Below are 24,938 nucleotides of genomic sequence, written 5' to 3' on the forward strand. Positions count from 1 at the left end.
TCTCCACCCCTCCCCCTCTCCTTCCTCTCTGTCTCTCTCTTCCCCTCCCGCAGCCGAGGCTCCATTGGAGCAAAGATGGCCCGGGCGCTGGGGATGGCTCCTTGGTCTCTGCCCCAGGCGCTGGAGTGGCTCTGGTCACGACAGAGCAACGCCCCGGAGGGGCAGAGCATCGCCCCCTGGTGGGCAGAGCGTCGCCCCCTGGTGGGCATGCTGGGTGAATCCTGGTCAGGCGCATGGGGGAGTCTGTCTACTGTCTCTCCCCATTTCCAGCTTCAGAAAAATACAAAAAAAAAAAAAAAGAGTAAAATTTTGAAAAAGCATATTACCAAAAGAGTAACTGAAGGACGACAAGACCACTTCCATAAACAAGATAAAGGGTAACAACAAAATCCTTGGCAAGTTTAAATAAGGTCCTGATTTTAGATATTATATTGTGGGAATGTAAGAGAATGTCCTTTTTTTTTAAATATACACCGAAGTATTTAAGGTATTATAAACATATTAAGTATATGCAACTTTATAAGTACATGCAACTTATTTTCAAACAGTTCAGAAAAAATACTTTAACTACCTTAAGGCCACAGAATAGCTAAGTGGGAGGAAAGCAACCTTACCAATCCAGAAAGCCAAGTGCCCATTTCAGAGCTATTCCCCTATCCAACACACAAAGCACTTTCAGTAGCTCCATAAGCTCCTCAAAGCAACCAACCTCAGTTTAGCAGCAACTTCTGTGCTCAGCCTTAATCCACTTCAGAATGACTACAGTTACGTCAGAAAGCACACCTGACAATCTTGGACAAGACCCTATAATTATGCTGCTGATGCTGCTCTATATCATCTCCAAATGTCCAAGTACTACTCATTCTTCAAGGCCCCCCAGTGCAAGTACCATCCCCTTCCACCCCTGCCTCCAAACCATCAATGTCAGTATCACCTCTCTCCCAAAGTCATGTTCAAATAGCATTTAATGAACACTAAGACCAAGAGTGCTCACTCTTCTTTGTATACTCAATAGTCGGCAGAGCTCCTGGGCATATACTGAGGGATCAACAAGTGAGTCCTGAGTTCAACTCGCATGTGGCAGGCAACTATTACCGCTGTCAGTCTTCTCTCCCATAGTTTTATTCTACGTATTTCTCATAACACCACCTTATCTTCTCTCTTGTTTTACAGCTACCTGCAGTTTTATTCATTCTTCTAGACAGAGAGGTCTAGAAGGGCACTGACCAGATGTCTCACTCATCTCTCTAAACCCTGAAACAATGAATTCTCAACCTATTTTCCACTAGAGCATATGGCCGATGGCAGGACATAGACATCACAACTTCCCAAACTACAATGGCCAAACCCCTATGGCCCTCTTACTCAAATGCATGAAAGCCAAAACACTGTAGCAATACACCAAATCTAACCACATTAATTTAAAAATAAATCATTTGCAAAAACAATTATAGACATTACTCTGAAACCTGGTTAATTTAAAAATAAATCATTTGTAAACTTTTGATATTTTAATAAAAATAACTTCCTATTCATTTTATAACTAACACTACATCAGGACTCACAGGTTAGAATCACTGATCAGGAATGGCAATTTTCAATCAGTGTGCTGCAAATTCCTTTCCTTTAGCAAGACAGCAAACAAGGGAGGGGGGAGAAGGAAAAAGAAAGGATGAGAGACAGCCCTGGCCGGTTGGCTCAGCGGTAGAGCGTCGGCCTAGCGTGCGGAGGACCCGGGTTCGATTCCTGGCCAGGGCACATAGGAGAAGCGCCCATTTGTTTCTCCACCCCTCCGCCGCGCCTTCCTCTGTCTCTCTCTTCCCCTCCCGCAGCCAAGGCTCCATTGGAGCAAAGATGGCCTGGGCGCTGGGGATGGCTCTGTGGCCTCTGCCCCAGGCGCTAGAGTGGCTCTGGTCGCAACATGGCGACGCCCAGGATGGGCAGAGCATCGCCCCCTGGTGGGCAGAGCGTCGCCCCATGGTGGGCGTGCCGGGTGGATCCCGGTCGGGCGCATGCGGGAGTCTGACTGTCTCTCCCTGTTTCCAGCTTCAGAAAAATAAAAAAATAAATAAATAAATAAATAAAAGAAAGGATGAGAGACAGAGACAGGAAGGGAGAGAGATGAGAAACATCAACTCGTAGCTGAGTCACTTGAGTTGTTCATTGATTGCTCATCATATGTGCCTTGACCAGGGCGCTCAAGATGAGTCACTGACCCCTTGCTCAAGCCAGCAACCTTGGGTTTCAAGCCAGTAACTTTTAGGCTCACATCAGTGACCCTATGCTCAAGCTGGTGAGCCTGCACTCAAGCTGACAACCTAGGGGTTTTGAACCTGGGACCTCAACATCCCAGGAAGATGCTCTAGCCACTGTGCCACCACTGGTCAGGCACAAAAAAAAAATTTTTCCCTTATTTTCCAAGTGAGAAGAGGGGAGAGAGATTCATGCATGCACCCGCACTGGGATCCACCTAGCAACCCGCATCTGGGGCTATGCCCTGCCCATCTGGGGCCATGCTCGCAACCAAGCTATTTCTAGTGCCTGAAGCAGAGGCTGCATGGATCCATCATCACCACCTGCGGCCGATGCACTCAAACCAATTGAACATGGTTCCGGGAGGGGGAGAAAGAGAAAGAGACAGGAAAAGCGGAGGTGGAGAATCAGATAGCTGCTTCTCCTGTATGCCCTGACTGAGAATCAAACCTGGGACATTCACACACCAGGCCGACACTCTACCACTGAACCAACTAGCCAGGACTGCACAAAAAATTTTAAAACATGTAATACCTGACTATTAAGTCAGGGACACTCACCTCCTTTCCCTTAGATTGTCAAATAAAACAAATTGTAACAGCCAACACAACAATAACCATCTGGTGTGAATAAATCAAAATTATACTTTTTTGTCAGATAGGCAAAAAAACATGTTTTTCGGTGTGCAGCAGAATTTTAGTAATTAGATTATATGTGCCATGAGATGAAAAAGGTTGAAAATTGCTGATCTAGACCACAGGGCAAAGTGTACCATTTCTAGCAAGTACTTGGTTAAAAAAAACAAAACTGCTGACTGAGCCTTTACTTCTGTTAGGTTGTGTCTCACTTATTGTGCGTTTCATGTAGAATATTCACAAATGAGACAGCTTAGAGTAGGGTCTAGCTCTTAGTAGGTACTTCCCAAATATTTGTTGACTAAAAGTGAATGAATGGACAGCAGCCCATTTTCAAAGAGTCCTAGGTTATTTGTGATGGCCAACAGGCTGGGCCCAGTCACAGACATAATCTGAGATCTCTGAACTTCTAAGGGCACCTATCCTAATTTCTGTTTTACAGCATCAACAGCTTCCTATCTAAGCGTAACAATTTCAACTGCATTCTCCTCTGGTTTTTAAGTCATCAAAATAAAGAGCTTAGCCTGACCAGGCGGTGGTGCAGTGGATAGAGCGTCCGACTGGGATGCAGAGGACCGGGATTCAAGACCCTGAGGTTGCCAGCTTGAGCAAGGGCTCATTTGGTTTGAGCAAAAGCCCACCAGCTTGAACCCAAGGTTGCCAAGGTTGCTGGCTCCAGCAAGGGGTTACTCGATCTGCGGAAGGCCCTCGGTCAAAGCACATATGAGAAAGCAATCAATGAACAACTAAAGTGTTGCAACGCACAATGAAAAACTAATGATTGATGCTTCTCATCTCTCTTCGTTCCTGTCTGTCTGTCCCTGTCTATCCCTTTCTCTGACTCACTCTCTGTCTCTGTAAAAAAATAAATAAAATTTAAAAATAAAATAAAGAGCTTAGAGCCTACTTCAAAAGTACAGTAATAAGTTCCATGCTGCTTTTCCTCTTTCCAGCATAAGCTCAAGACAATCCGACCTCTACCATTACTATAAACTCTCTTGGAAAACAGGCAGTGCTTCAGTTAGCTGCAGTGGTTTCAGTATCATTCCCTAGAAAATCCTCTGTGCAACCTTAAAAAGCCAAAAAAGACATAAAATCTTACCATCTTCCTTTCCCAAGACTCATCTGTCCCACCCTCACTTTACCTTATTTCTACCCTCACAAACCAGAGACACAGCTAAATTAACCAACACAAGACAGATGTTGTATATGTGTGTGTGTCTTTTGGAAAGAGACAGGCCAAGACCCCACAAAATACGTAAACTTTAAAACAGGCTCTAGCTTTAGTCTTTTTTTTTTTTTTCCTGTATTTTTCTGAAGCCGGAACGGGGAGAGACAGTCAGACAGACTCCTGCATGCGCCCGACCTGGACCCACCCGGCACGCCCACCAGGGGGCGACGCTCTGCCCACCAGGGGGCATCGCTCTGTTGCGACCAGAGCCACTCTAGCGCCTGGGGCAGAGGCCAAGGAGCCATCCCCAGAGCCCGGGCCATCCCTGCTCCAGTGGAGCCTCGGCTGCGGGAGGGGAAGAGAGAGACAGAGAGGAAGGAGAGGGGGAGGGGTGGAGAAGCAGATGGGCGCCTCTCCTGTGTGCCCTGGCCGGGAATCGAACCAGGGACTTCTGCACGCCAGACCGACGCTCTACTACTGAGCCAACCGGCCAGGGCCTGGCTTTAGCCTTTAAGCTAGTCTCCGCACTCATCTCATCTACAAAGCATATTTCCTAGTGGTGTAGGAATAATTCATTGCCAATTTCCAGTGATGTCTAACATAACACCACCTTTAAGACAACATAATTAAGAGCTTAGCCTGCTGAGTTTTAAGGGACATAGCTGTCATCTACAGCTCTCCCTGCCAAAACATACAACAACATTCTGAGTTGGTATTTCTTCCTCATTTGTACATCAACTCCCCACACATGACAGAAAAGCAGGCAGGGAGGAGAGGATCCCTGCCACTGAGAGGAGACTCAACAAGAAAAGGGAGATCATTTGCACCCACAGGACTAAGGTACAACACTCTGACCCAGTGGGACAAAAGACCAACCTAATGGAACCATAGATTATCCAGGAGTACATATCAGAGTACTTTCAGTTCACTATTTTTAAAGAGCTGTTCTGCTCTACAGCATTTATATTAACTAGACAGCAACTGATAAGACCAAAAAGAAAAAGAAAAAGAAGAAATCTACCCCCGCTTCAAAATTGAAATTATCCAAATAAAAGTATGCAATTCTGTAGACATACAGACATTATGGTGTCAAAGTCTTATAAATGGTGACATTAAAAACAAAACTATGGGCCTGACCTGTGGTGGCGCAGTGGGATAAAGTGTCAACCTGAAACACTGAGGTTGCCGGTTCGAAACCTTGGGCTTGCCTGGTCAAGGCACATATGGGAGTTGATGCTTTCTGCTCCTTTCTCTCTCTCTCTGTCTCTCTCTCTCTAAAAAAAAAACAAAACTATGGCCCCAGCCAAATTGCTCAGTGGATGAAGCATCAGCTCTGCGTGCAGATGTCCCAGGCTCGATCCCTGGTCAGGGCACACATGGAAATGACCATCTGCTTCTCTTCTCTCCCTCTCCCTCTCCCCCTTCTCTCTTTCTCTTCCCCCTCACAGTTAGTGGCTCAACTGGTTCAAGCATTGGCCCCAGGTGCTGAGGATAGCTCTGTACTTGAGCATCGGCCCCAGATGGGGGTTGCCAAGTGAATCCTGGTCAGGGTGTGTGTGAGAGTCTGTCTTTCTCCCTTTCGCTTACTTAAAAAAAAAAAAAGGAAAAAAGAAAAAGAAGGAAAATGAAAATAAATATATATCCAATTAATCTAAAAAATAGGAAAGGAAGGAAAAACAAAACACAAAGAGGATAGACAGAGAACAAAAAGCAAACAGTAGCCCTGGCCGGTTGGCTCAGCGGTAGAGCGTCGGCCTAGCGTGCGGAGGACCCGGGTTCGATTCCTGGCCAGGGCACACAGGAGAAGCGCCCATTTGCTTCTCCACCCCTCTGTTGCGCTTTCCTCTCTGTCTCTCTCTTCCCCTCCAGCAGCCAAGGCTCCATTGGAGAAAAGATGGCCCGGGCGCTAGGGATGGTTCTGTGGCCTCTGCCTCAGGTGCTAGAGTGGCTCTGGTCGCAACATGGCGACGCCCAGGATGGGCAGAGCATCGCCCCCTGGTGGGCAGAGCGTCGCCCCCTGTTGGGCGTGCCGGGTGGATCCCGGTCGGGCACATGCGGGAGTCTGTCTGACTGTCTCTCCCTGTTTCCAGCTTCAGAAAAAAAAAAAAAAAAAGCAAACAGTAGACGTAAAAAAGCAACCACATCAATAATTACACTTAATGTATGTAGACTAAACATTGCAGTTAAAAGCAAAACCTAACTATATCCTATCTATAAAAGACAGAAAGTGCATGATATACCATGCATACAGTAAGTAAAAGAAAGCTGGAGCACCTGCACTAATATCAGATAAAGTAGACTTCAAGTCAAATATTATTATCAAAGACAAAATGATATTTCATTTTATAAAGGGGGAAATTCATTAGGAAGATGTTACAATTATAAAGCCATATGCACCTAATAACAGAACTTCAAAATACATAAGGCAAAAATGACAATTAAAAGGAGAAACATATAAATCCACAATTATGGTTAAGAGATTTTTAACACTCCTCTCTTGGTAACTGATAGAACTAAACAAACAAACAAAAAAATCAGTGGATATATTGGAAAAATACCATCAACTACCTTGACCTAATTAACAGATACAGAACAGATAAACAATGACAAAATACACATTTTTTTTCAAGTGCACATGAAACAATTCACCAAGACAGATCATAAGCTGGGCTATAAAATAAGTCTTGACCAATTTTAAAGATTAAAATTGAACAAAGTACATTCTCTGACCACAATGGAATTACATTAGAAATCATTAACAGCAAGGTATCTTTAAAAACACCAATACTGGCCTTGGCCGGTTGGCTCAGCGGTGGAGCGTCGGCCTGGCGTGCGGGGGACCCGGGTTCGATTCCCGGCCAGGGCACATAGGAGAAGCGCCCATTTGTTTCTCCAACCCCCACTTCCTCTCTGTCTCTCTCTTCCCCTCCCGCAGCCAAGGCTCCATTGGAGCAGGGATAGCCCGGGCGCTGGGGATGGCTCCTTGGCCTCTGCCCCAGGCGCTGGAGTGGCTCTGGTAGCGGCAGAGCGACGCCCCGGAGGGGCAGAGCGTCGCCCCTGGTGGGCGTGCTGGGTGGATCCCGGTCGGGCGCATGCGGGGGTCTGTCTGACTGTCTCTCCCCATTTCCAGCTTCAGAAAATTAAAAAAAAAAAGCCCTGGCCGGTTGGCTCAGCGGTGGAGCGTCGGCCTGGCGTGCGGGGGACCCGGGTTCGATTCCCAACCAGGGCACACAGGAGAGGCGCCCATTTGCTTCTCCACCCCCCCTTCCTCTCTGTCTCTCTCTTCCCCTCCCGCAGCTGAGGCTCCATTGAAGCAAGGATGGCCCGGGCGCTGGGGATGGCTCCTTGGCCGCTGCCCCGGGCGCTAGAGTGGCTCTGGTCGCAACAGAGCGATGCCCCGGAGGGGCAGAGCATCGCCCCTGGTGGGCATGCCGGGTGGATCCCGGTCGGGCGCATGCGGGGGTCTGTCTGACTGTCTCTCCCCGTTTCCAGCTTCAGAAAATTAAAAAAAAAAAAAAAAAAAAAAAAAGGCCCTGGCCGGTTGGCTCAGCGGTGGAGCGTCGGCCTGGCGTGCGGGGGACCTGGGTTCGATTCCTGACCAGGGCACACAGGAGAGGCGCCCATTTGCTTCTCCACCCCCCCTTCCTCTCTGTCTCTCTCTTCCCCTCCCGCAGCTGAGGCTCCATTGAAGCAAGGATGGCCCGGGCGCTGGGGATGGCTCCTTGGCCGCTGCCCCGGGCGCTAGAGTGGCTCTGGTCGCAACAGAGCGACGCCCCGGAGGGGCAGAGCATCGCCCCTGGTGGGCGTGCCGGGTGGATCCCGGTCGTGCGCATGCGGGAGTCTGTCTGACTGTCTCTCCCAGTTTCCAGCTTCGGAAAAATACAAAAAATATATATATATATTAAAAAAAAATAATCTTAAAAAAAAACAAAAAACACCAATACTGCCTGACCAGGCGGTGGCACAGAGGATAGAGCCTTGGACTGGGATGCCGAGGACCCAGGTTCAAGACCCCAAGGTCGCCAGCTTGAGCGCGGGCTCATTTGCTTTGAGCAAAGCTCACAAGCTTAGACTCAAGGTCGCTGGCTTAAGCAAGGGATCACTCGGTCTGCTGAAGGCCCACAGTCAAGGCATATATGAGAAAGCAATCAATGAACAACTACGGTGTCACAATGTGCAATGAGAAACTAATGATTGATGCTTCTCATCTCTCCGTTCCTGTCTGTCCCTGTCTATCCCTCTCTCTGACTCTCCCTCTGTCTCTGTAAAAAATAAATAAATAAATAGCCTGACCTGTGGTGGCGCAGTGGATAAAGTGTAGACCTGGAAATACTGAGGTCGCCAGTTCGAAACCCTGGGCTTGCCTGGTCAAGGCACATATGGGAGTTGATGCTTCCAACTCTTCCCCATCTTCTCTCTCTGTCTCTCTCTCCTCTCTTTTTCCCTCTCTGTCTCTCTCTCTCCCTTTCTCTGTCCTCTCTAAAATGAATAAAAATAAATAATAACTAAATAAAAAACACCAATACTTAAAAAAAAATACCAATACTTAGAAATAAAATACACATCCTAAGGAACCCATGATCATAAATAAGTCACAAGATAATTGCACTAAATGGAAATAAAAACAGAATATATCAAACTTTGTAGGACATAGCTAAAGCAGTGTTTAGTGGAAAATTTATAACTTTAAATGCTCATACTGAAAAAGAAGAAACATCTAAAATCAATGACCTAAGTTTCTAGAAAAATTTAAAGAAAGGAAACAATTAAGGTCAAAACAAATTAATGACACTTTAAAAAAACAAAGAGATTAAAAAATAATAGGTTGGTTCTTTGAAACTATCAAACAAAATAGATAAATCCCTAGTCATACCAATGAAGAAAAGAGAAAACACAAATTAGCGAAATGAGAAATGAAAAGGGAAATATATTAAAATATATTAAATATATATTAAAATAAGGAAATATTAAAAGGTGAAAAAACATCATTATAAAAATCCATTATTTATAGTTCACAATCAAAAATATATACTATAAGAGAATTATGTTAACTCTAAATATGCACCTGCCACAGTAGAAATCTCTTGTATTTCAGCAAGGAGAGAAGCCGGTTCTGTTTTCATGGTGTTTTCTCCCACTGACTTGCAGTTCAACTCCAAGCCAGTAGCCCCCAATCCATCCCCCAGGGAGTGGCAAGTTAGTGTGGATGAGAGCTGGTCACCTTCCAAAGGAGATTTCAACTGACCTATAAGAATAAAAGCAAGCTTGAAAAACATATACATGCATATAGTCTGGGAACCATAGTACCTCACCAAACTAAGAAAGCCAGGGTCTTTTTAGAGGAGGCCATTCATCTCACAGCATAAGAGAACTTATTTGGGCCCTGGCCGGTTGGCTCAGCGGTAGAGTGTCGACCTGGCGTGCAGGGGTCCCGAGTTCGATTCCCAGCCAGGGCACACAGGAGAAGTGCCCATCTGCTTTTCCACCCCTCCCCTTCTCCTTCCTCTCTGTCTCTCTCTTCCCCTCCCGCAGCCGAGGCTCCACTGGAGCAAAGATGGCCCGGGTGCTGGGGATGGCTCCTTGGCCTCTGCCCCAGGCGCTAGAGTGGCTCTGGTCGCGGCAGAGTGATGCCCCCTGGTGGGCAGAGCGTCGCCCCCTGGTGGGCGTGCCGGGTGGATCCCGGTCGGGCGCATGCGGGAGTCTGTCTGTCTCTCCCCGTTTCTAGCTTCAGGGAAAAAAAAAAAAAAAAAAAGAACTTATTTGCCCATGGCCATTGGCTCCATGGAGAGACCCATAGGCCCAGTGTATGGACATCCCGGGTTCAACTCCTGGTCAGGGCTCACAGGAGAGGCAACCATCTGCTTTTCTCTCCCTTCTCACTCTTCCTCTCCCGAAGCCAGTGGTTCAACTGGTTTGAGTGCACCCCTGGGTGTTGAGGATAGCTCAGCTGATCTGAGCACGTCAGCCTCAGGGGTTAAGGATAACTCCATACTCAGGCACTGGCAGAAGACATGGTTGCTAGCTGAATCCTGGTCAGGCTGCAGGCAGGAGTCTGTCTCACTAACTGCCCTCCTCTCGCTTAAAAAAAAACAACAAAGAGGCCCTGGTCGGTTGGCTCAGCGGTAGAGCGTTGGCCCAGTGTGTGGAAGTCCCGAGTTTGATTCCCGGTCAGGGCACATAGGAGAAGTGCACATCTGCTTCTCCACCCTTCCCCTTCTCCTTCTTCTCTCTTTCTCTTCCCCTCCTATAGCCAAGGCTGCAATGAAGCAAAGTTGGCCCAGGCACTGAGGATGGTTCCATGGCCTCCGCCTCAGGTGCTAGAATGGCTCTGGCCATAACGAAGCAATGCCCCAGATGGGCCAAGCATCGTCCCCTGGTGGGCATGCCTGGTGGATCCTGGTCAGGCGCATGCGGGAGTCTATCTGACTTCCCCCAGCTTCTAACTTTGGAAAAATACAAAAAAAAAAAAAAAAAAAAAAGAATGTGTGTGTGACGTGTGTGCGTGTGTGTGTTCATAGATTCTAGCATATACAGCACATATAGCATGTCAAAGAAAGACGCTAATAAGAGGCTACAGGCTCTTTCTCTTTCTCTCTTTCATCTATAACCTATTAGTATTAAATGCAAAGGGCCAGCCTCCTTGCCACTGATGTGGGACTAATTTTGGGATACAACTTAGACGCAGTGCTTCCTCGTACAATGAGGCAGACACCAGTTTTCAGCTGAGCACGGGAATAGTTTAGCTCCTGTTTCTCCCATGCCCTTCATGCCCTTCTCCTGAGAGCACTCCCCGAAATAAACTGGTAGAGCAAGAACTCCTGTCTCCAGCTCTGCTCCTATAGCACCCAACTGAAGATACCACACATTTTATACATGAAATTAAGTTGTTTTGTGAGAAGACTCCAATGCTTCTAGGCCTTGACTGGCTCTTAAATCTGCAAACACAGCTGACCCCTAAAACACCTCCCAAACAAAACATGGTTCCTAGAGGTTTCTCCCACCCTTAATTTCCTATTTGCTCCTGAGTCATTTACTCAACCTTTTTCACTTGGACCTCTGCTGTCAGACTGCCAAACTGACTTCTGTATCCTTTTTGACACTTCTAACCCATTATGTTGTCTTTCCAGTACACTGAACTACACTGCAGCTTTCAGCTTCTTCCCACAGGCTTTGTTTTTCTTAGTGTTCCGTCGAGGGCGCAACCTGCCTCACACACCTGCCTTCATCTCTCGGGAAATGTGGGGTGGGAACGAGGGAGATGAGGTCAGGTAGCGTTTGTTTTGTTCTGGTGAAGGGTAAGGAAACAGAGAACAAGGGAATAGATCTTCCATGATCACTTTCGGGAAAAGTTACAAAATACTGGAGAGCAGCAGGCACCACTCTGATCGTGTGTCACCAGACCCCCAACTCTTGCAGCATTAAGCTAAGGATAGAGGGAGCTAAAACCTGCAGAAGTCAGCGAGCAGTGAATGCCATGAGGAGTCAGCAGCAGAAGGCTGCACTTAAATGCAGGATGTTTTGTGGGTGAGAAAAGTGGCATTTACTATTTCCCAACTGTTTACCTGCACAGAACCAAAGTATTAAGATTTTATCTGCTCTCATTTTTTCAATTACTTGTGGAAAATTTATTTAGAAAACAAAGAGAACAGTATTATCTTTTCTAGTTAAATAGATAAAACCTCTAAAAATTAGTAAGCGAATAAAATGAAGTAAGAGACCAAAAAAAATGGCTCAAGTGAAGGGAGGGTTTTCAGATGCATTAACAAAAGAGCACAGGCGCCCTGGCCAGTTGGCTCAGCGGTAGAGCATCGGCCTGGCATGCAGGAGTCCCGGGTTCGATTCCCGGCCAGGGCACACAAGAGAAGCGCCCATCTGCTTCTCCACCCCTCCCCCTCTCCCTCTCCTTCCTCTCTGTCTCTCTCTTCCCCTCCCGCAGCCAAGGCTCCATTGGAGCAAAGATGGCCCGGGCGCTGGGGATGGCTCTGTGGCTTCTGCCTCAGGCGCTAGAGTGGCTCTGGATGCAACAGAGCGACGCCCCAGATGGGCAGAGCATTGCCCCCTGGTGGGCATGCTGGGTGGATCCCGGTCGGGCGCATGCGGGAGTCTGTCTGACTGCTTCCCCGTTTTCAACTTCGGAAAAATGAAAAAAAAAAAAAAAAAAAGAGCCCAGGCACTATAATGAGAAGCCACCAGGAAGACGAGGGCAGGGCTCTTCAGCACTGGGCCTCCAACCCAGTAGTATTTAGACATACATGAGCAAAACTAATCTCAAAACTTTTGTCTGCTGAATCATCAATGAACAATACGTTATAAAAACACACTGCAACCCATTCTATAACTTGATTTCAAGACCATCTGAAACTTGTGGAAGGCAGTACACAAAGATTAGGATTGGTTCTCCCTTAGACAGGCATCAGGTTGGCAATAAAATTCCAGAACAGACTTCGACTCACCTTCTTCAGATTCCTTGGCACTGGATGATGTGTTTTGCAAAGAATCAGTGTTAACTGTATCAACCATATCCGATACAACCAAGTCAGGATCTAAGATTTCGTGGGTCCCATTTGTGGACAGCCTGGATGACCGTCTCCTCGATAAGTCTTTGTCAGTGCTTTCCGGGTAGTTTTTCGACTTCTCCTGGGCTATGAACCATTAAGAAGATGGTAGTCAAGAGACTAGAAGAAATAACTCTGCTACTACAGATTTCTCGACTGGGTGTCCTCTATAAAGGCTTTACAGAGATTTCTAGAATATTAGACCAATGATAAAAGGAAATAGCATTTCCTAGTTTACAGTTTTAAGTAAAGGCACGGCCTCTCTGCCAGAATAGAATGTTCCTTGTTTAAGGATTTATGGTCTGCAAATATGTGCCAAGGTCATGTCCTATCTTGAGTGCTAAGTTCTATGCTGGAGCTCCCCTAAAGAAAAGTCTATGTACTGATTTCAAAGTCAATAACGTTTATAGAGGCACAGAGCCTTGGAGCCATCACAAATCCTCTTTGGAGCAAACAGAATATATTTTAAAAATCAATAAATAGTTTTTTAAAGTTTCGCTCAGCATATGAAATCCATCCATTCCTAAGCCATTAAATTTCCAGTGGATTCAAATTAAATGTAGTTTTATGGCTTTGGAGATGACACCACTGAACCCAATATTAAAGGGTTTTATACTTTAGGATTTCTTTCTCTTCTAGCAAAACTCCTTTTGATCCAACCACATCTCACTCACATTAGCTTCTACGATCAAGTCCAAGTCTTAGAGGCCATAGGAAATAGGGAAAACACAGATACAGGGCTAGCCTAAGTGAAGTCAAGTTCTAGCCACACATACACAAACTGAAGACTCACATGAATTTTTATCAAGCCGAGGACGTTTTAATGGAACTTCACTTCCTTTTGATATTTTTCGTCTTCTCAATTCCAATGTTATTGGTTGCAAAGTTTGCGAGTTTGAATCCACAGCTACAATGTAAATAAAATTACACACAAAAAAGTATGTAATTTCTTAGTGTCTAATCCCAGACCCTGCTCCAGAGATTCTGACTAGGGAGGAAAGGCAAGTGTTAACCATAAGTTTGGAAAACACTTCTCTCTTAAATTGATCCTACCTGGTATAAAATCCTACACTTACAAAATAAAAGCAATAAACTGGATGGCATTTATTTTATCTGAGTGAAGTCATGTGGCTTCACAGGAGCAGTCTACAAGCTGAAGTAAGTGCCACTTTCCAGAGGGTACAAGCCGGAACATTAACAGCTAAAGAGGAAGCAGCTTCACAACATGCAATTCCCACGTATACTCCTTCCAAAACTGAGAAGGGGACACGTTAGATTTCTCTGCCAGTTCACATTTTCCACTTCTCACACTTACATAAAAAGGTCTGCCTCTCACTCATCCCAACTCTTAACATGGTACACCATCCAGAGGTTTAAAGCCTCTAGACTTTCTCAACTAGAATTCCTCATTTGAACACCAAACAGACAGGTTATTTTCTCAGTTCTCCCAAAGGTAGTTTATAGCTACCATTCAAAATGCACAGAGAAGGCAATTCATTACAGATCATGAATATCTCGGACGTTAGAGTTTAATTCTCTCCCAGAATGCTGTCAAGGAAGCCAGTGAATTTAGGCCAGTGCTCTCCAATATAATTATAGTGGGAGCCACAAATGCAAGACACGTATGTATATTTAAAATTTTTAGTCATCATGCCTGACCTGTGGTGGCACAGTGGATAAAGTGTTGACTTGAAGTGCTAAGGTGGCTGGTTCAAAACCCTGGGCTTGCCTGGTTAAGGCACATATGAGAAGCAACTATGAGTAGATGCTTCCTCTCCTTCTCTTTCTTCCCCTCTCTCTCAAATCAATAAATAAAATCTTTTTTAAAAAAAGAATATGGCCCTGGATGGCTGGCTCAGAGGTAGAGTATCAGTCCAGCATGTGAAAGTCCCGGGTTCGATTCCCTGTCAGGGTACACAGGAGAAGCACCCATCTGCTTCTCCATCCCTCCCTCTTTTCTCCCTCCCCCTCTCCCTCCCTCTCTCCCTCTCCCTCTCTCTCCCCCCCCTTCTCAGTCTCTCTAAAAAAGCAACCAATCGCCCTGGCACGATAACTCAGTTGGAGCATCATCTCAAAGCATAGAGGTTGCTGGTTCAATCCCTGGTCAGGGAACATACAGGAACAGATATTGCTGTCTCTCTCCTGCTCTCTCCCTTCTTCTGTCTAAAATCAATTAAATAAACATTAAAAAAAAAAGCAACCAATCAAAAAAAAATGTGCTAGGGTATTCATAGTTTTTCAGTATTCACATGGAGAATATGTAAGCCAGACTGTCTGAAGACCACTACCAGATAATCATAGGCATTCAGTCTAGAGATCCTGAGGACTCTTCCTGCCACAGAATTCATCTAGAGAAGGAGACCTGGCTTAGGAAGAAATTTAAGGTGTGTTTCCTTCCAGGTTACTCTAGAAAAAATCCAAATGTCAACTTAACTGCACAAACTGTGCTTTCTTCCCTAAGTCTGTACCCTCTAACCTTAACTCTTATAAATTAGCCATTTCAGCTTTTTATTTACACTGTGAAAATTTGTCAATCAGTAATCACTCTCCAGAGAACTCAATTTCAAATGCACCCATGGCCTTCGGGTCTTGAGCCCCCATCTCCTTCAGTAAGCCTCCTTCAGATGCCCGCACTGGCTCTACTTCTCCTTTCTTTTTTTTTTTTTTTTTTAATTTTTATTTTATTTATTCATTTTAGAGAGCAGAGAGAGAGGGAGAGAGAGAGAGACAGGGGGGAGGAGCTGGAAGCATCAACTCCCATATGTGCCTTGACCAGGCAAGCCCAGGGTTTCGAACCGATGACCTCAGCATTTCCAGGTCGACGCTTTATCCACTGCGCCACCACAGGTCAGGCTCTACTTCTCCTTTCTTCTTTCACGTCTCTCATGAAAACTGTATTTCCTGATCCCAGGTTCTGTTAAGCTTAAACTGTGATCATTTAAATAGGCACACGCAAAAGGCCTGAGCTTATTACATTTTATCATAGAGACTGAAGTATCTAGTGGACAATTAGTTAGAAGCTCAGTCTCAGACATGTTTCCTAACTATGTTCATCTAAATACATACCTCCCTTAAAATTCAGCTTCACAACACAAGTGATTTCAGATCACAGGACAATTTCAAGTCAGCCACAAAAGCAAAGGACTAATGTAGAGAACTGATAAAGAACCACAAAGGGCACAGAAAAACATGGGCACTGCCCACTGCAAAGCCCAGCTGGGAAACTCACCAGCAGGAGCTATGGAAGGCGGTCGGCCTCGTTTTCTTTTTGGTTCCCTCAAGTTTTCTTGTGGACTCTTCACAATGTCATTTTCAGGTTTCTTATCCACTTGAGCATCTCCAGAGTACTCTCTGTCATTTTCTGAAATGTTCTCCTTATCTTCCTTCTCGTTCTTAGGAAGACTTTTCTCCGGCACCTTCCCCTTTTCAGAACAAATTAACTTTCCTTCTTTATCAGGCTGCTTGGGTCGCTTTTCTGTCTTTAAGGCTTTGTCTTCTTTGTCCTTCTTCAGATTGACTGTTACTTTTCTCTGCTCTTTAAACTTCTCTCGTTTATCAGGAGATGAAGAAAGACTTTTGTGATCTGTTTCTTTAGGCCTAGCATTACCTACAATATTCTAAATGAGCAAAACAGCAATGAAACACACTTGGTGATTACTTGCAAATATAAGATCAGATGGTTTTTTGTAAACTTATGAAGACAAAGAAATTAAAAGGACATATGTCAAGTCACATAATGGTTACCAGTGAAAATATCTACCCATGCTCTGAGGCTTGAGAACCAATCCTAAGTTTAAAGAAAACAACAGTCATGTTCAATTCCTTCTGAGACAGAGCTATCTCCCTTATGATAATAAGTCACTAGAAAATAATTAAGAGACAGTTAGCCTAGGGACCTCTTATGGAAAACAATCTTTCTAAGAAAGTGCCTTCATGTCCCATCCTTCTCGTCCCAAGCACGACTACACTGACCCAGGGCCTTTCAGAGGCATGGCTCAGGGTGCCAGTGGATGTTGATTTCCTGTGGGGAATGGAACTCAAACTGGCAACTAGAGGCTGAACAGGAAAGCTGTAAAGATCTTCCAACCCAGAAACAGAGCCTTTGCTTCCTCTACTGGAGAAAAGCTGTGCTCAGCCCAACAAGCCGCCTATTGTATTCCTGAGCTACTTACTACATTTTTTTAGCTATTAGGAGGAGGTACTGCTTCTTGGTTACTTTCCTCCTAAATTACTTTCTCTAAAATCCATCCTACAATTCTTGTGTCCTCGTATGACTGTCTCATACTAGAGCCAGCTCTGAAAGCACTGGAGTTTCCAAAACCACATTAAGTTTATTTGTATGTGTGCCTCCCACCGAAGACCTCAGTCTTCACCACAGTAGGTTCATGTGATATCCCCAGCACCCAGCACACACTGGACACAGAGATCGCTGCCAGAAGCCAGAAAAAGTGCTTAAATACTCACTGAATATAAGTTTAATTTTTCTCAGAGGGAAAAATAAACAAGGAGAATCCCTGTGGTTAGAGCCTAGAAAGAAATATTTTTTAAAGTCCTCCAAATTTTCTGACAGCAGTCAGGTTTAAGAACAAACACATTCCTTAATAACTGCTGGCAAAAACACAAACTGCAACTGCCTGCGGGAGTGGAAGGGTAGCAATGGCAATTTGGGTCAAAAGTTTATACTTCTGAACTAGAATGCATTCCTAGAAATAAAATCTGCTAAGAGAATAATCACACTTAAGCACTCAGATTTACAAATATCCTTAAAAGACCATTAGGGAGTTGGTCACACAAAGTAGGATGACATACATATTATAGAATACTACACAGCCATTAAAATCCATATTTGCATACAGTATTAATAAACTTGGGAAAATATTATTTCTTTAAAAGAAAAAAGCAAATTATAGTACAGAAAGTGCCTAGTTGTTGGTGGTGCAATGAATAGAGCCTCACCTAGGACACTGAGGTCCCAGGTTCTCCTCGAGGTTTTCGGCTCAAGTGTGGGCTCATTCAGCATGAGGGCGGGTTCGCCAGCTTGGGCATGGAATCATAGACAAGATCCCACAGTCGCTGGCTTGAAGCCCAAAGTTGCTGGTTTGAGCAAAAGGTCACTAGCTCGGCTTGAGCCCCCCACCCCCCACTCAAGGCACATATGAGAAGGCAAGCAATGAACAACTAAGGTGCCACAACTAAGAGTTGATGCTTCTAATCTCTCTCCCTTCCTGTGTGTGTGTCTCTCAAGAAAAAAAAAAGGATATACTATCAAAATGTTTAACAGTTATAGTAAGTTTATTTAGATGATAGATTCGTCTTTATAATTTTCTGTATTTCCTCAATTTTCTATAGGAAACATACTTTTTTTAACTTCAAAAACGATGTGTTCCAAATATATAGTTTAACAAAACACTTAAGACAATGTGGTCCTACAGAAAAAACTTAAAAACCTAAATCAATTCTAATACTATGTGAGAAAAGCTTTAAAAAATGTCAGATATTTTTAAGAAGTTTTGCTTTGTATAAGACCATTATAGAACCTTAGGTTATAAGGGTCAAAAGGAGCTGAGAAGTCATTTACCCAAACTATACTGCTCACAAAAATTAGGGGATGTTTCAAAATAAATATGAAGCAATAAAAAAAAGAAGCATTTGATTTGTTTTTAAATTAATTTTAATGGGGTGACATTGATAAATCAGGGTACATATGTTCAGAGAAAACATCTCTACGTTATTTTGACATTTGATTATGCTGCATTCCCATCACCCAAAGTCCAGTTGTCTTCCGTCACCTTCTAACTGGTTTTCTTTGTGCCCCTCCCCTCCCCCAACCCTAATTTTTTTTACTAAACAAGAACATCAGAAAAGTAAATGACAAGTCAAAGAAAGTTGATCGATTATGCAAATGAGATGCAAAACCATTCACTGGTGAACATGCACTCTACAAAAGGCTGAAAGTACTGGAGTGTCTGCACGTTCCCTGATCCCCTAATTTTGTGAGCAGTGTACTATGTCCTCTTAGGTAACAAAAACAAGCAAACAGGCACCATGGGCCTGTGTCTGACCACCTGCCAGGACTCAGATGGGATGAGACACTCAAAAGCATCTGGAAATTGGGAACTGAAGCACCCACAAATCCACACTGGTTGTGTCCGGCTCCAAGCCAAAGCACCATGAATGCTATCAATCACTTTAGTGATCACAGCAGAATGAACAGTTGGACGTCTGTTTTCTGGAGCCCTGGATTTCCATCTGGGGGTGTTCTGGATATAATCTGACAGTTGGACAAGTTCTTAATATGGTCCTCTATCTATATTAACTCATTCCACGAACTGCACACAAATATTACCAAGTTGAACTCTAAAACAATTTAGAGTGCTGTGTAGTTATTAAGATGCCTGAGGGGCAAATGATCAAAGAGAAAACATCTTTGCGCTTTATAATTTCGTCAATTTTCTGAAGCAGAAAACTAGCAAAAGGCAAAAGCGTCTTGAGGCTACCTTTAAACAAATTCCTTTGAAATTGCTAAATATATGTACAGAAGAATTTACAAAACTCTGCGATAAGGAAAAGCATTAGATCATCATAAGAAAAGATACAACAGGTTTCAGCATCACCAACTTCTGTCATATCAACAACCATTAAAGAAGTAACAGTAACATGAGTTTTTAAAAACATCAATATCCACATTTTGATTTGTTTCCCCTCAACTACTTCATGAAAATATAAACATGAAAAAGACTAAAGAGGGGAAAAATCATGAAGAAAGTAATGGCCTGTGATCTATGTGCATATGCCATATTTCCAGTATCAAAATTCAAGTCCCATGCTCAGGCAAATACATGCCTGGGACAGGAAACAAAATTTTCAGCCCAGGCATACCTCCCAACTCTATGCCAAACTATAGCTGTACAACCATCATCAGGTCATGGTCCTGAGCTTAAAGACAAAGTTAGATGAGGAGAGAACACACTCTAGATCTCCTCAAGCAATGCAGCAAGTTTCCTGTGATCAGTAACAACTCTGGGGGCAGGGCACATGGACAGAGAAAAATAATAACTAGAGCCCTGGCCGGTTGGCTCAGTGGTAGAGCGTCGGCCTGGCGTGCGGAAGTCCCGGGTTCGATTCCCGGCCAGGGCACACAGGAGAAGCGCCCATCTGCTTCTCCACCCCTCCCCCTCTCCTTCCTCTCTGTCTCTCTCTTCCCCTCCCACAGCGAGGCTCCATTGGAGCAAAGATGGCCCGGGTGCTGGGGATGGCTCCTTGGCCTCTGCCCCAGGCGCTAGAGTGGCTCTGGTCACAACAGAGCGATGCCCCGGAGGGGCAGAGCATCGCCCCCTGGTGGGCAGAGCGTCGCCCCCTGGTGGGCGTGCCGGGTGGATCCCGGTCGGGAGCATGCGGGAGTCTGTCTGTCTCTCCCCGTTTCCAGCTTCAGAAAAATACAAAAAAATACAAAATAAAAATAAATAAATAAATAATAACTAGAAACTTTCAGGGATTATAATTTAGTAAATTATATAATAATGTCTAATCACTGGGGTGGATACCTGAAACTGATAGAATAATGTATATCAACTGTAATTGAAAAATAAAAATTATTAAAAAAAGAACTAGACACCTGTAAGGAAAGATGAGGAAAACAGATAACAGGTAGTTGTAGCCAAGTATTTGGTGTTAAGAAATGGCAGAGACAAATATTTACAATTTGTGAAAATGTGCATATTGCTTTCTGGTGAAATAGTGTCAGATGGAGGACATCAAAACTTTGCCATGATAAACAAATATAATATCTTTATGAGAAATAAAACCACAATGCTAGGATCATTCATACCACAGAGCACAAAGCCACATCTCTCACCTGATCTTTGGAAAAGGCTTTGACATGAATATGCTTGACAGTCTGAATCACTCCATCATAAAATTTCACAGTGTAAGTACCTAGAATTCAAGAAGATATCATGATTTTGACTTGCAGTTTCATGAAAGTGACACAACTTTTCAAAGCATAAATACAAGAGAGTTCCAACCACAATAATGTACTTAGGGAAATTTAAAAATTTTTGAAGAATCACATCAGTATTACCTATATCTGAGATAATAGAAGGCATGCCTTTCTTTTTATCTATACACATCAAAATCCATAATAGAAACAGATTCATTTTTATGATGCTTCATTAAAAAAACAAAAATAACTTGCACTGAATTTAGACTAAGAACAAACAGCAGTAAAAACAAATATGAATCTGAGGAAAATGCAGATTTATTTATTTCTAGGTGAATTAATTTGTATCATTTAATCTTCATTTTCTGGGCTTAGGGATGTAACAGCTTTAAACTTCAAAAGAAATACGACTATGTCCCGGCAGAGTGGCTCAGTACATAAAGTATCTATCGTCCTGGGGTGCTGAGGTTGAAGGTTTGATTCCTGGTCAGGGCACTTAAGCAATTAGTGAATACACAACTAATTGGAACAACTAAGTGGAATAGCAAGTTGATGCTTTTCTCTCTCTCTCTCTCTCTCTCTTCCTCTGAACTCTCAAGTCACCAGTTCAAAACCCTAGGCTTGCCTGGTCAAGGCACATATGACAAGAAACCAATGAACAGCTAAAGTGAAGCAACTACTTCTCGTTCCTCAAACCCCGCCTGTAAAATCATAAATAAAATCTTTTAAAAAAATTAGTTTGCCTGACCAGGTGGTGGTGCAGTGACTAGAGCGTTGGACCGGGATGCAGAGGACCCAGGTTCAAGACCTCGACGTCACCAGCTTGAGCGTGGGCTCATCTGGTTTGAGCAAAGCTCACCAGCTTGGACTCAAGGTCGCTGGCTCAAGCAAAGGGTTACTTGGTCTGCTGAAGGCCCATGGTCAAGGCACATATGAGAAAGCAATCAATGAACAACTAAGGTGTCGCTACGAAAACTAATGATTGATGCTTCTCATCTCTCTCTGTTCCTGTCTGTCTGTCCCTATCTATCCCTCTCTCTGACTCTCTCTCTCTCTCTCTGTCTCTGTAAAAGAACAAAAACCAAAAATTAGGCCTGACCTGTGGTAGCTCAGTGGATAAAGCGTCGACCTGGAAATGCTGAGGTCGCCGGTTCGAAACCCTAGGCTTGCCTGGTCAAGGCACATATGGGAGTTGATGCTTCCAGCTCCTCCCCCCTTCTCTCTCTCTCTCTCTCTCCCTCTCTCTCCCCCCTGTAAAAAAAATGAATAAATAAAATGAAAAAAAAAAATTAGTTTTTGGCCCTAGCTGGTTGGCTCAGCGGAAGAGCATTGGCCCAACATGTGGAAGTCCCGGGTTCAATTCCAGGTCAGGTCAGGGCACCGAGAAGTGCCCATGTGCTTCTCTACCCTTCCCCTTCTCCTTTTTCTCTATCTCTCTCTTCTCCTCCCACAGCCAAGGCTCCATTGGAGCAAAGTTGGCCTGGGCGCTGAGGATGACTCCACAGCCTCCGCCTCAGGCTCTAGAATGGCTCCGATTGAAGCAGAGCAACACCCCAGAGGGGATGAGCATCGCCCCCTGGTGGGCAGAGCGTCACCCCCTGGTGGGCGTGCCGGGTGGATCCCAGTCGGGCGCATGCGGGAGTCTGTCTGACTGCCTCCCCGTTTCCAGCTTCAGAAAAATACAAACAAAAAAAAAAAAGGAGGAGGAGGAAGAGAGAGCCCTGGCCAGTTAGCTCTAGAGGTCAGAGCGTGCCAAAGTGCAAAAGTTGCTGCTTCGATCCTTGGACAGGGCACATACAGGAACAGATCATTGTTCCTGTCTGTCTGTCTGTCTGTCTGTCTCTCTCTCTCTCTCTCTCTCCCTTCTCTTCCCCCCTTCCTCTCTTGCTAAAAATCAATAAATAATTTTGTTTTTTAGATTGAGAGGCAGGGAGGCAGAGAGACAGACTCCCACATGTGCCCCAATCAGGATCCACCTAGGAAGGGATCCTGACATTAAAAGACATTTCAAGCCCCTAGGGGGCGATGCTCGGCCCATCTGGGGCCATTGCTCCATTGCTTGGCAACTGAGCTATTTTAGTGACTGAGGTGAGACCATGGAGCCATCATCAACACTCGGGATCAACTTTGCTCGAATCAATCACCAATTTAGCCATGGCTGCAGGAGGGGAAGAGAGAGAGAAAGAGAAAGAGAGAGAGAGAGAAGGGGGGGGGAGAGAAGTAGATGTTCGCTTCTCCTGTGTGCCCTTACCAGGAATCAAACGTAGGACTTCCACACATCGGGCTGACACTTTACCACTGAGACAATCAGCCAGGGCCAAAAAATTTTTTTTCTTCTTTACTTAAGAGAGCAGGAGAGAACAAAGAAAACCAGATAGAAGCTGACGGAAGATAATTTGACTTTGGGTGATGGGTATGCAACATAATCAAATGTCAAAATAACTTGGGAGGCCCTGGCCGGTTGGCTCAGCGGTAGAGCGTCGGCCTAGTGTGCGGAGGACTCGGGTTCGATTCCCGGCCAGGGCACACAGGAGAAGCGCCCATTTGCTTCTCCACCCCTCCGCCGCGCTTTCCTCTCTGTCTCTCTCTTCCCCTCCCGCAGCCAAGGCTCCATTGGAGCAAAGATGGCCCGGGCGCTGGGGATGGCTCTGTGTGTGGCCTCTGCCTCAGGCGCTAGAGTGGCTCTGGTCCCAACATGGCGACGCCCAGGATGGGCAGAGCATCGCCCCCTGGTGGGCGTGCCGGGTGGATCCCGGTCGGGCGCATGCAGGAGTCTGTCTGACTGTCTCTCCCTGTTTCCAGCTTCAGAAAAATGAAAAAAAAAAAAAATGAAAAAAAAAATAACTTGGGAGTTGTTTTCTCTGAACATATGTACCCTGATTTATCAATGTCACCCCATTAAAATTAATCATAAATTTAAAAAAAAAAAGAGAGCAGGAGAGAGACAAGAACATCTGTTCCTGTATGTGTCCTGACTAGGAATGGAACCGACAACCTTTGCGCTTTATAACAATGCTTTAACCCAGGGGTCCCCAAACTTTTTACACAGGGGGCCAGTTCACTGTCCCTCAGACCGTTGGAGGGCCAGACTATAAAAAAAACTATGAACAAATCCCTATGCACACTGCACATATCTTATTTTAAAGTAAAAAAACAAAATGGGAATACAATATTTAAAAGAAAGAACAAGTAAATTTAAATCAACAAACTGACCAGTATTTCAATGGGAACTATGCTCCTCTCACTGACCACCAATGAGAGAGGTGCCCCTTCCGGAAGTGCGGTGGGGGCCGGATAAATGGCCTCAGGGGGCCACATGCGGCCCGCAGGCCGTAGTTTGAGGACCCCTGCTTTAACCAACCAAGCCATCTAACCAGAGCTGAAGCCCCTATCCTTACACTGCCTGGTGAAACAAAGCTTCCTAGCCTTGCCCCTCTGGGAGTTAAGAACTTGGCATATCAGACGACCTTATAACAGTGAGTTAATAGCAGAAGGGATGTAAGAACAAAACTGAAGATGCACAGCAAGCTCACTTCTAGGACCAAGGAAATAGGGATACACAGGTCACTCTGTATAGGAAAGACTTCTGCTTCTACTGTAACTGTGACTTAAGAGCCTTTTCTCTACCCTACTCATTCTCCAGAAGTCAGAGACTTCCAGAATGTCATACACAGGAGACTTGAAGTTTTCAAACACGGTTTCTCCAAGTCCTCAGGTTTCCAGAGTTGTGCCTCCTCAGGTGGGCAGAGTGATATGAACATGATTAGACACCTCCCCTTCCCTCTAAGTCTTTTCTTCTTAGCAATGTTAACATAATGGGCTTGGGTTCTGTGGCCAACAATTTCCAAAAATGCTCAACTATGCCAGTTTCTTCTTCAATTTTTAATTGCTCAAATGAGTCCAGAGCAAGGGCAGTGAAGTGCCTGCACTACTGAGCAGGGACTGGGACCAGAGACTCATCTCCCAGTCAGAGCTATCAAGTCACCACTAGGCTCCAGGAAGTGCAAACGATCTACATCTACTCTACCATCATATCAGACCCATGCACGTGTGCACACACACACACACACACACACACTCCCAACGAACACCTGCTCTGACAACTCCTGACGTTTTGGAAAACTCAGATCCAAAGACACGGCACGCTATTCTGGGGACTGTGGATCAGGAACTCTGGAGTCCCACAGACCTTGCAGATCTTAGCCCCACCCTTTATGCATGTGCTCTGTAACCTCAAGCGATTTCTCCTGTGAGCTTAGGTCCTCATATGTTACATGAGGGCTGAGTTTACAGTAACAAGCTTTCCATGTCTGTGTGAAGACTAAATGAGATCAGAGATGGAAACTGATTAGCAAAGGGGCTATTATAAAATAAAGGATCAATAA

General features: G+C 44.9%; 1 protein-coding gene across 3 annotated transcripts in view; it reads right to left on the minus strand.

The window, feature by feature from the left end:
• The window catches only part of PHF20 (PHD finger protein 20), an 88,624-nt gene that overhangs the window by 38,659 nt on the left and 25,027 nt on the right, over positions 1–24,938 (minus strand). For all 3 annotated transcript variants that reach the window (XM_066383978.1, XM_066383977.1, XM_066383974.1), the window contains exons 4-8: positions 20,470–20,549; positions 15,844–16,231; positions 13,408–13,521; positions 12,513–12,701; positions 9,125–9,304 (exon numbers count right to left, since the gene is read on the minus strand). In XM_066383978.1, the coding sequence (XP_066240075.1) occupies positions 9,125–9,304; positions 12,513–12,701; positions 13,408–13,521; positions 15,844–16,231; positions 20,470–20,549 (951 nt within the window). The remainder of the gene's footprint in view (positions 1–9,124; positions 9,305–12,512; positions 12,702–13,407; positions 13,522–15,843; positions 16,232–20,469; positions 20,550–24,938) is intronic.

Source organism: Saccopteryx leptura, chromosome 5, assembly GCF_036850995.1.
Source record: "Saccopteryx leptura isolate mSacLep1 chromosome 5, mSacLep1_pri_phased_curated, whole genome shotgun sequence".
Taxonomy (NCBI): Eukaryota; Metazoa; Chordata; class Mammalia; order Chiroptera; family Emballonuridae; genus Saccopteryx; species Saccopteryx leptura.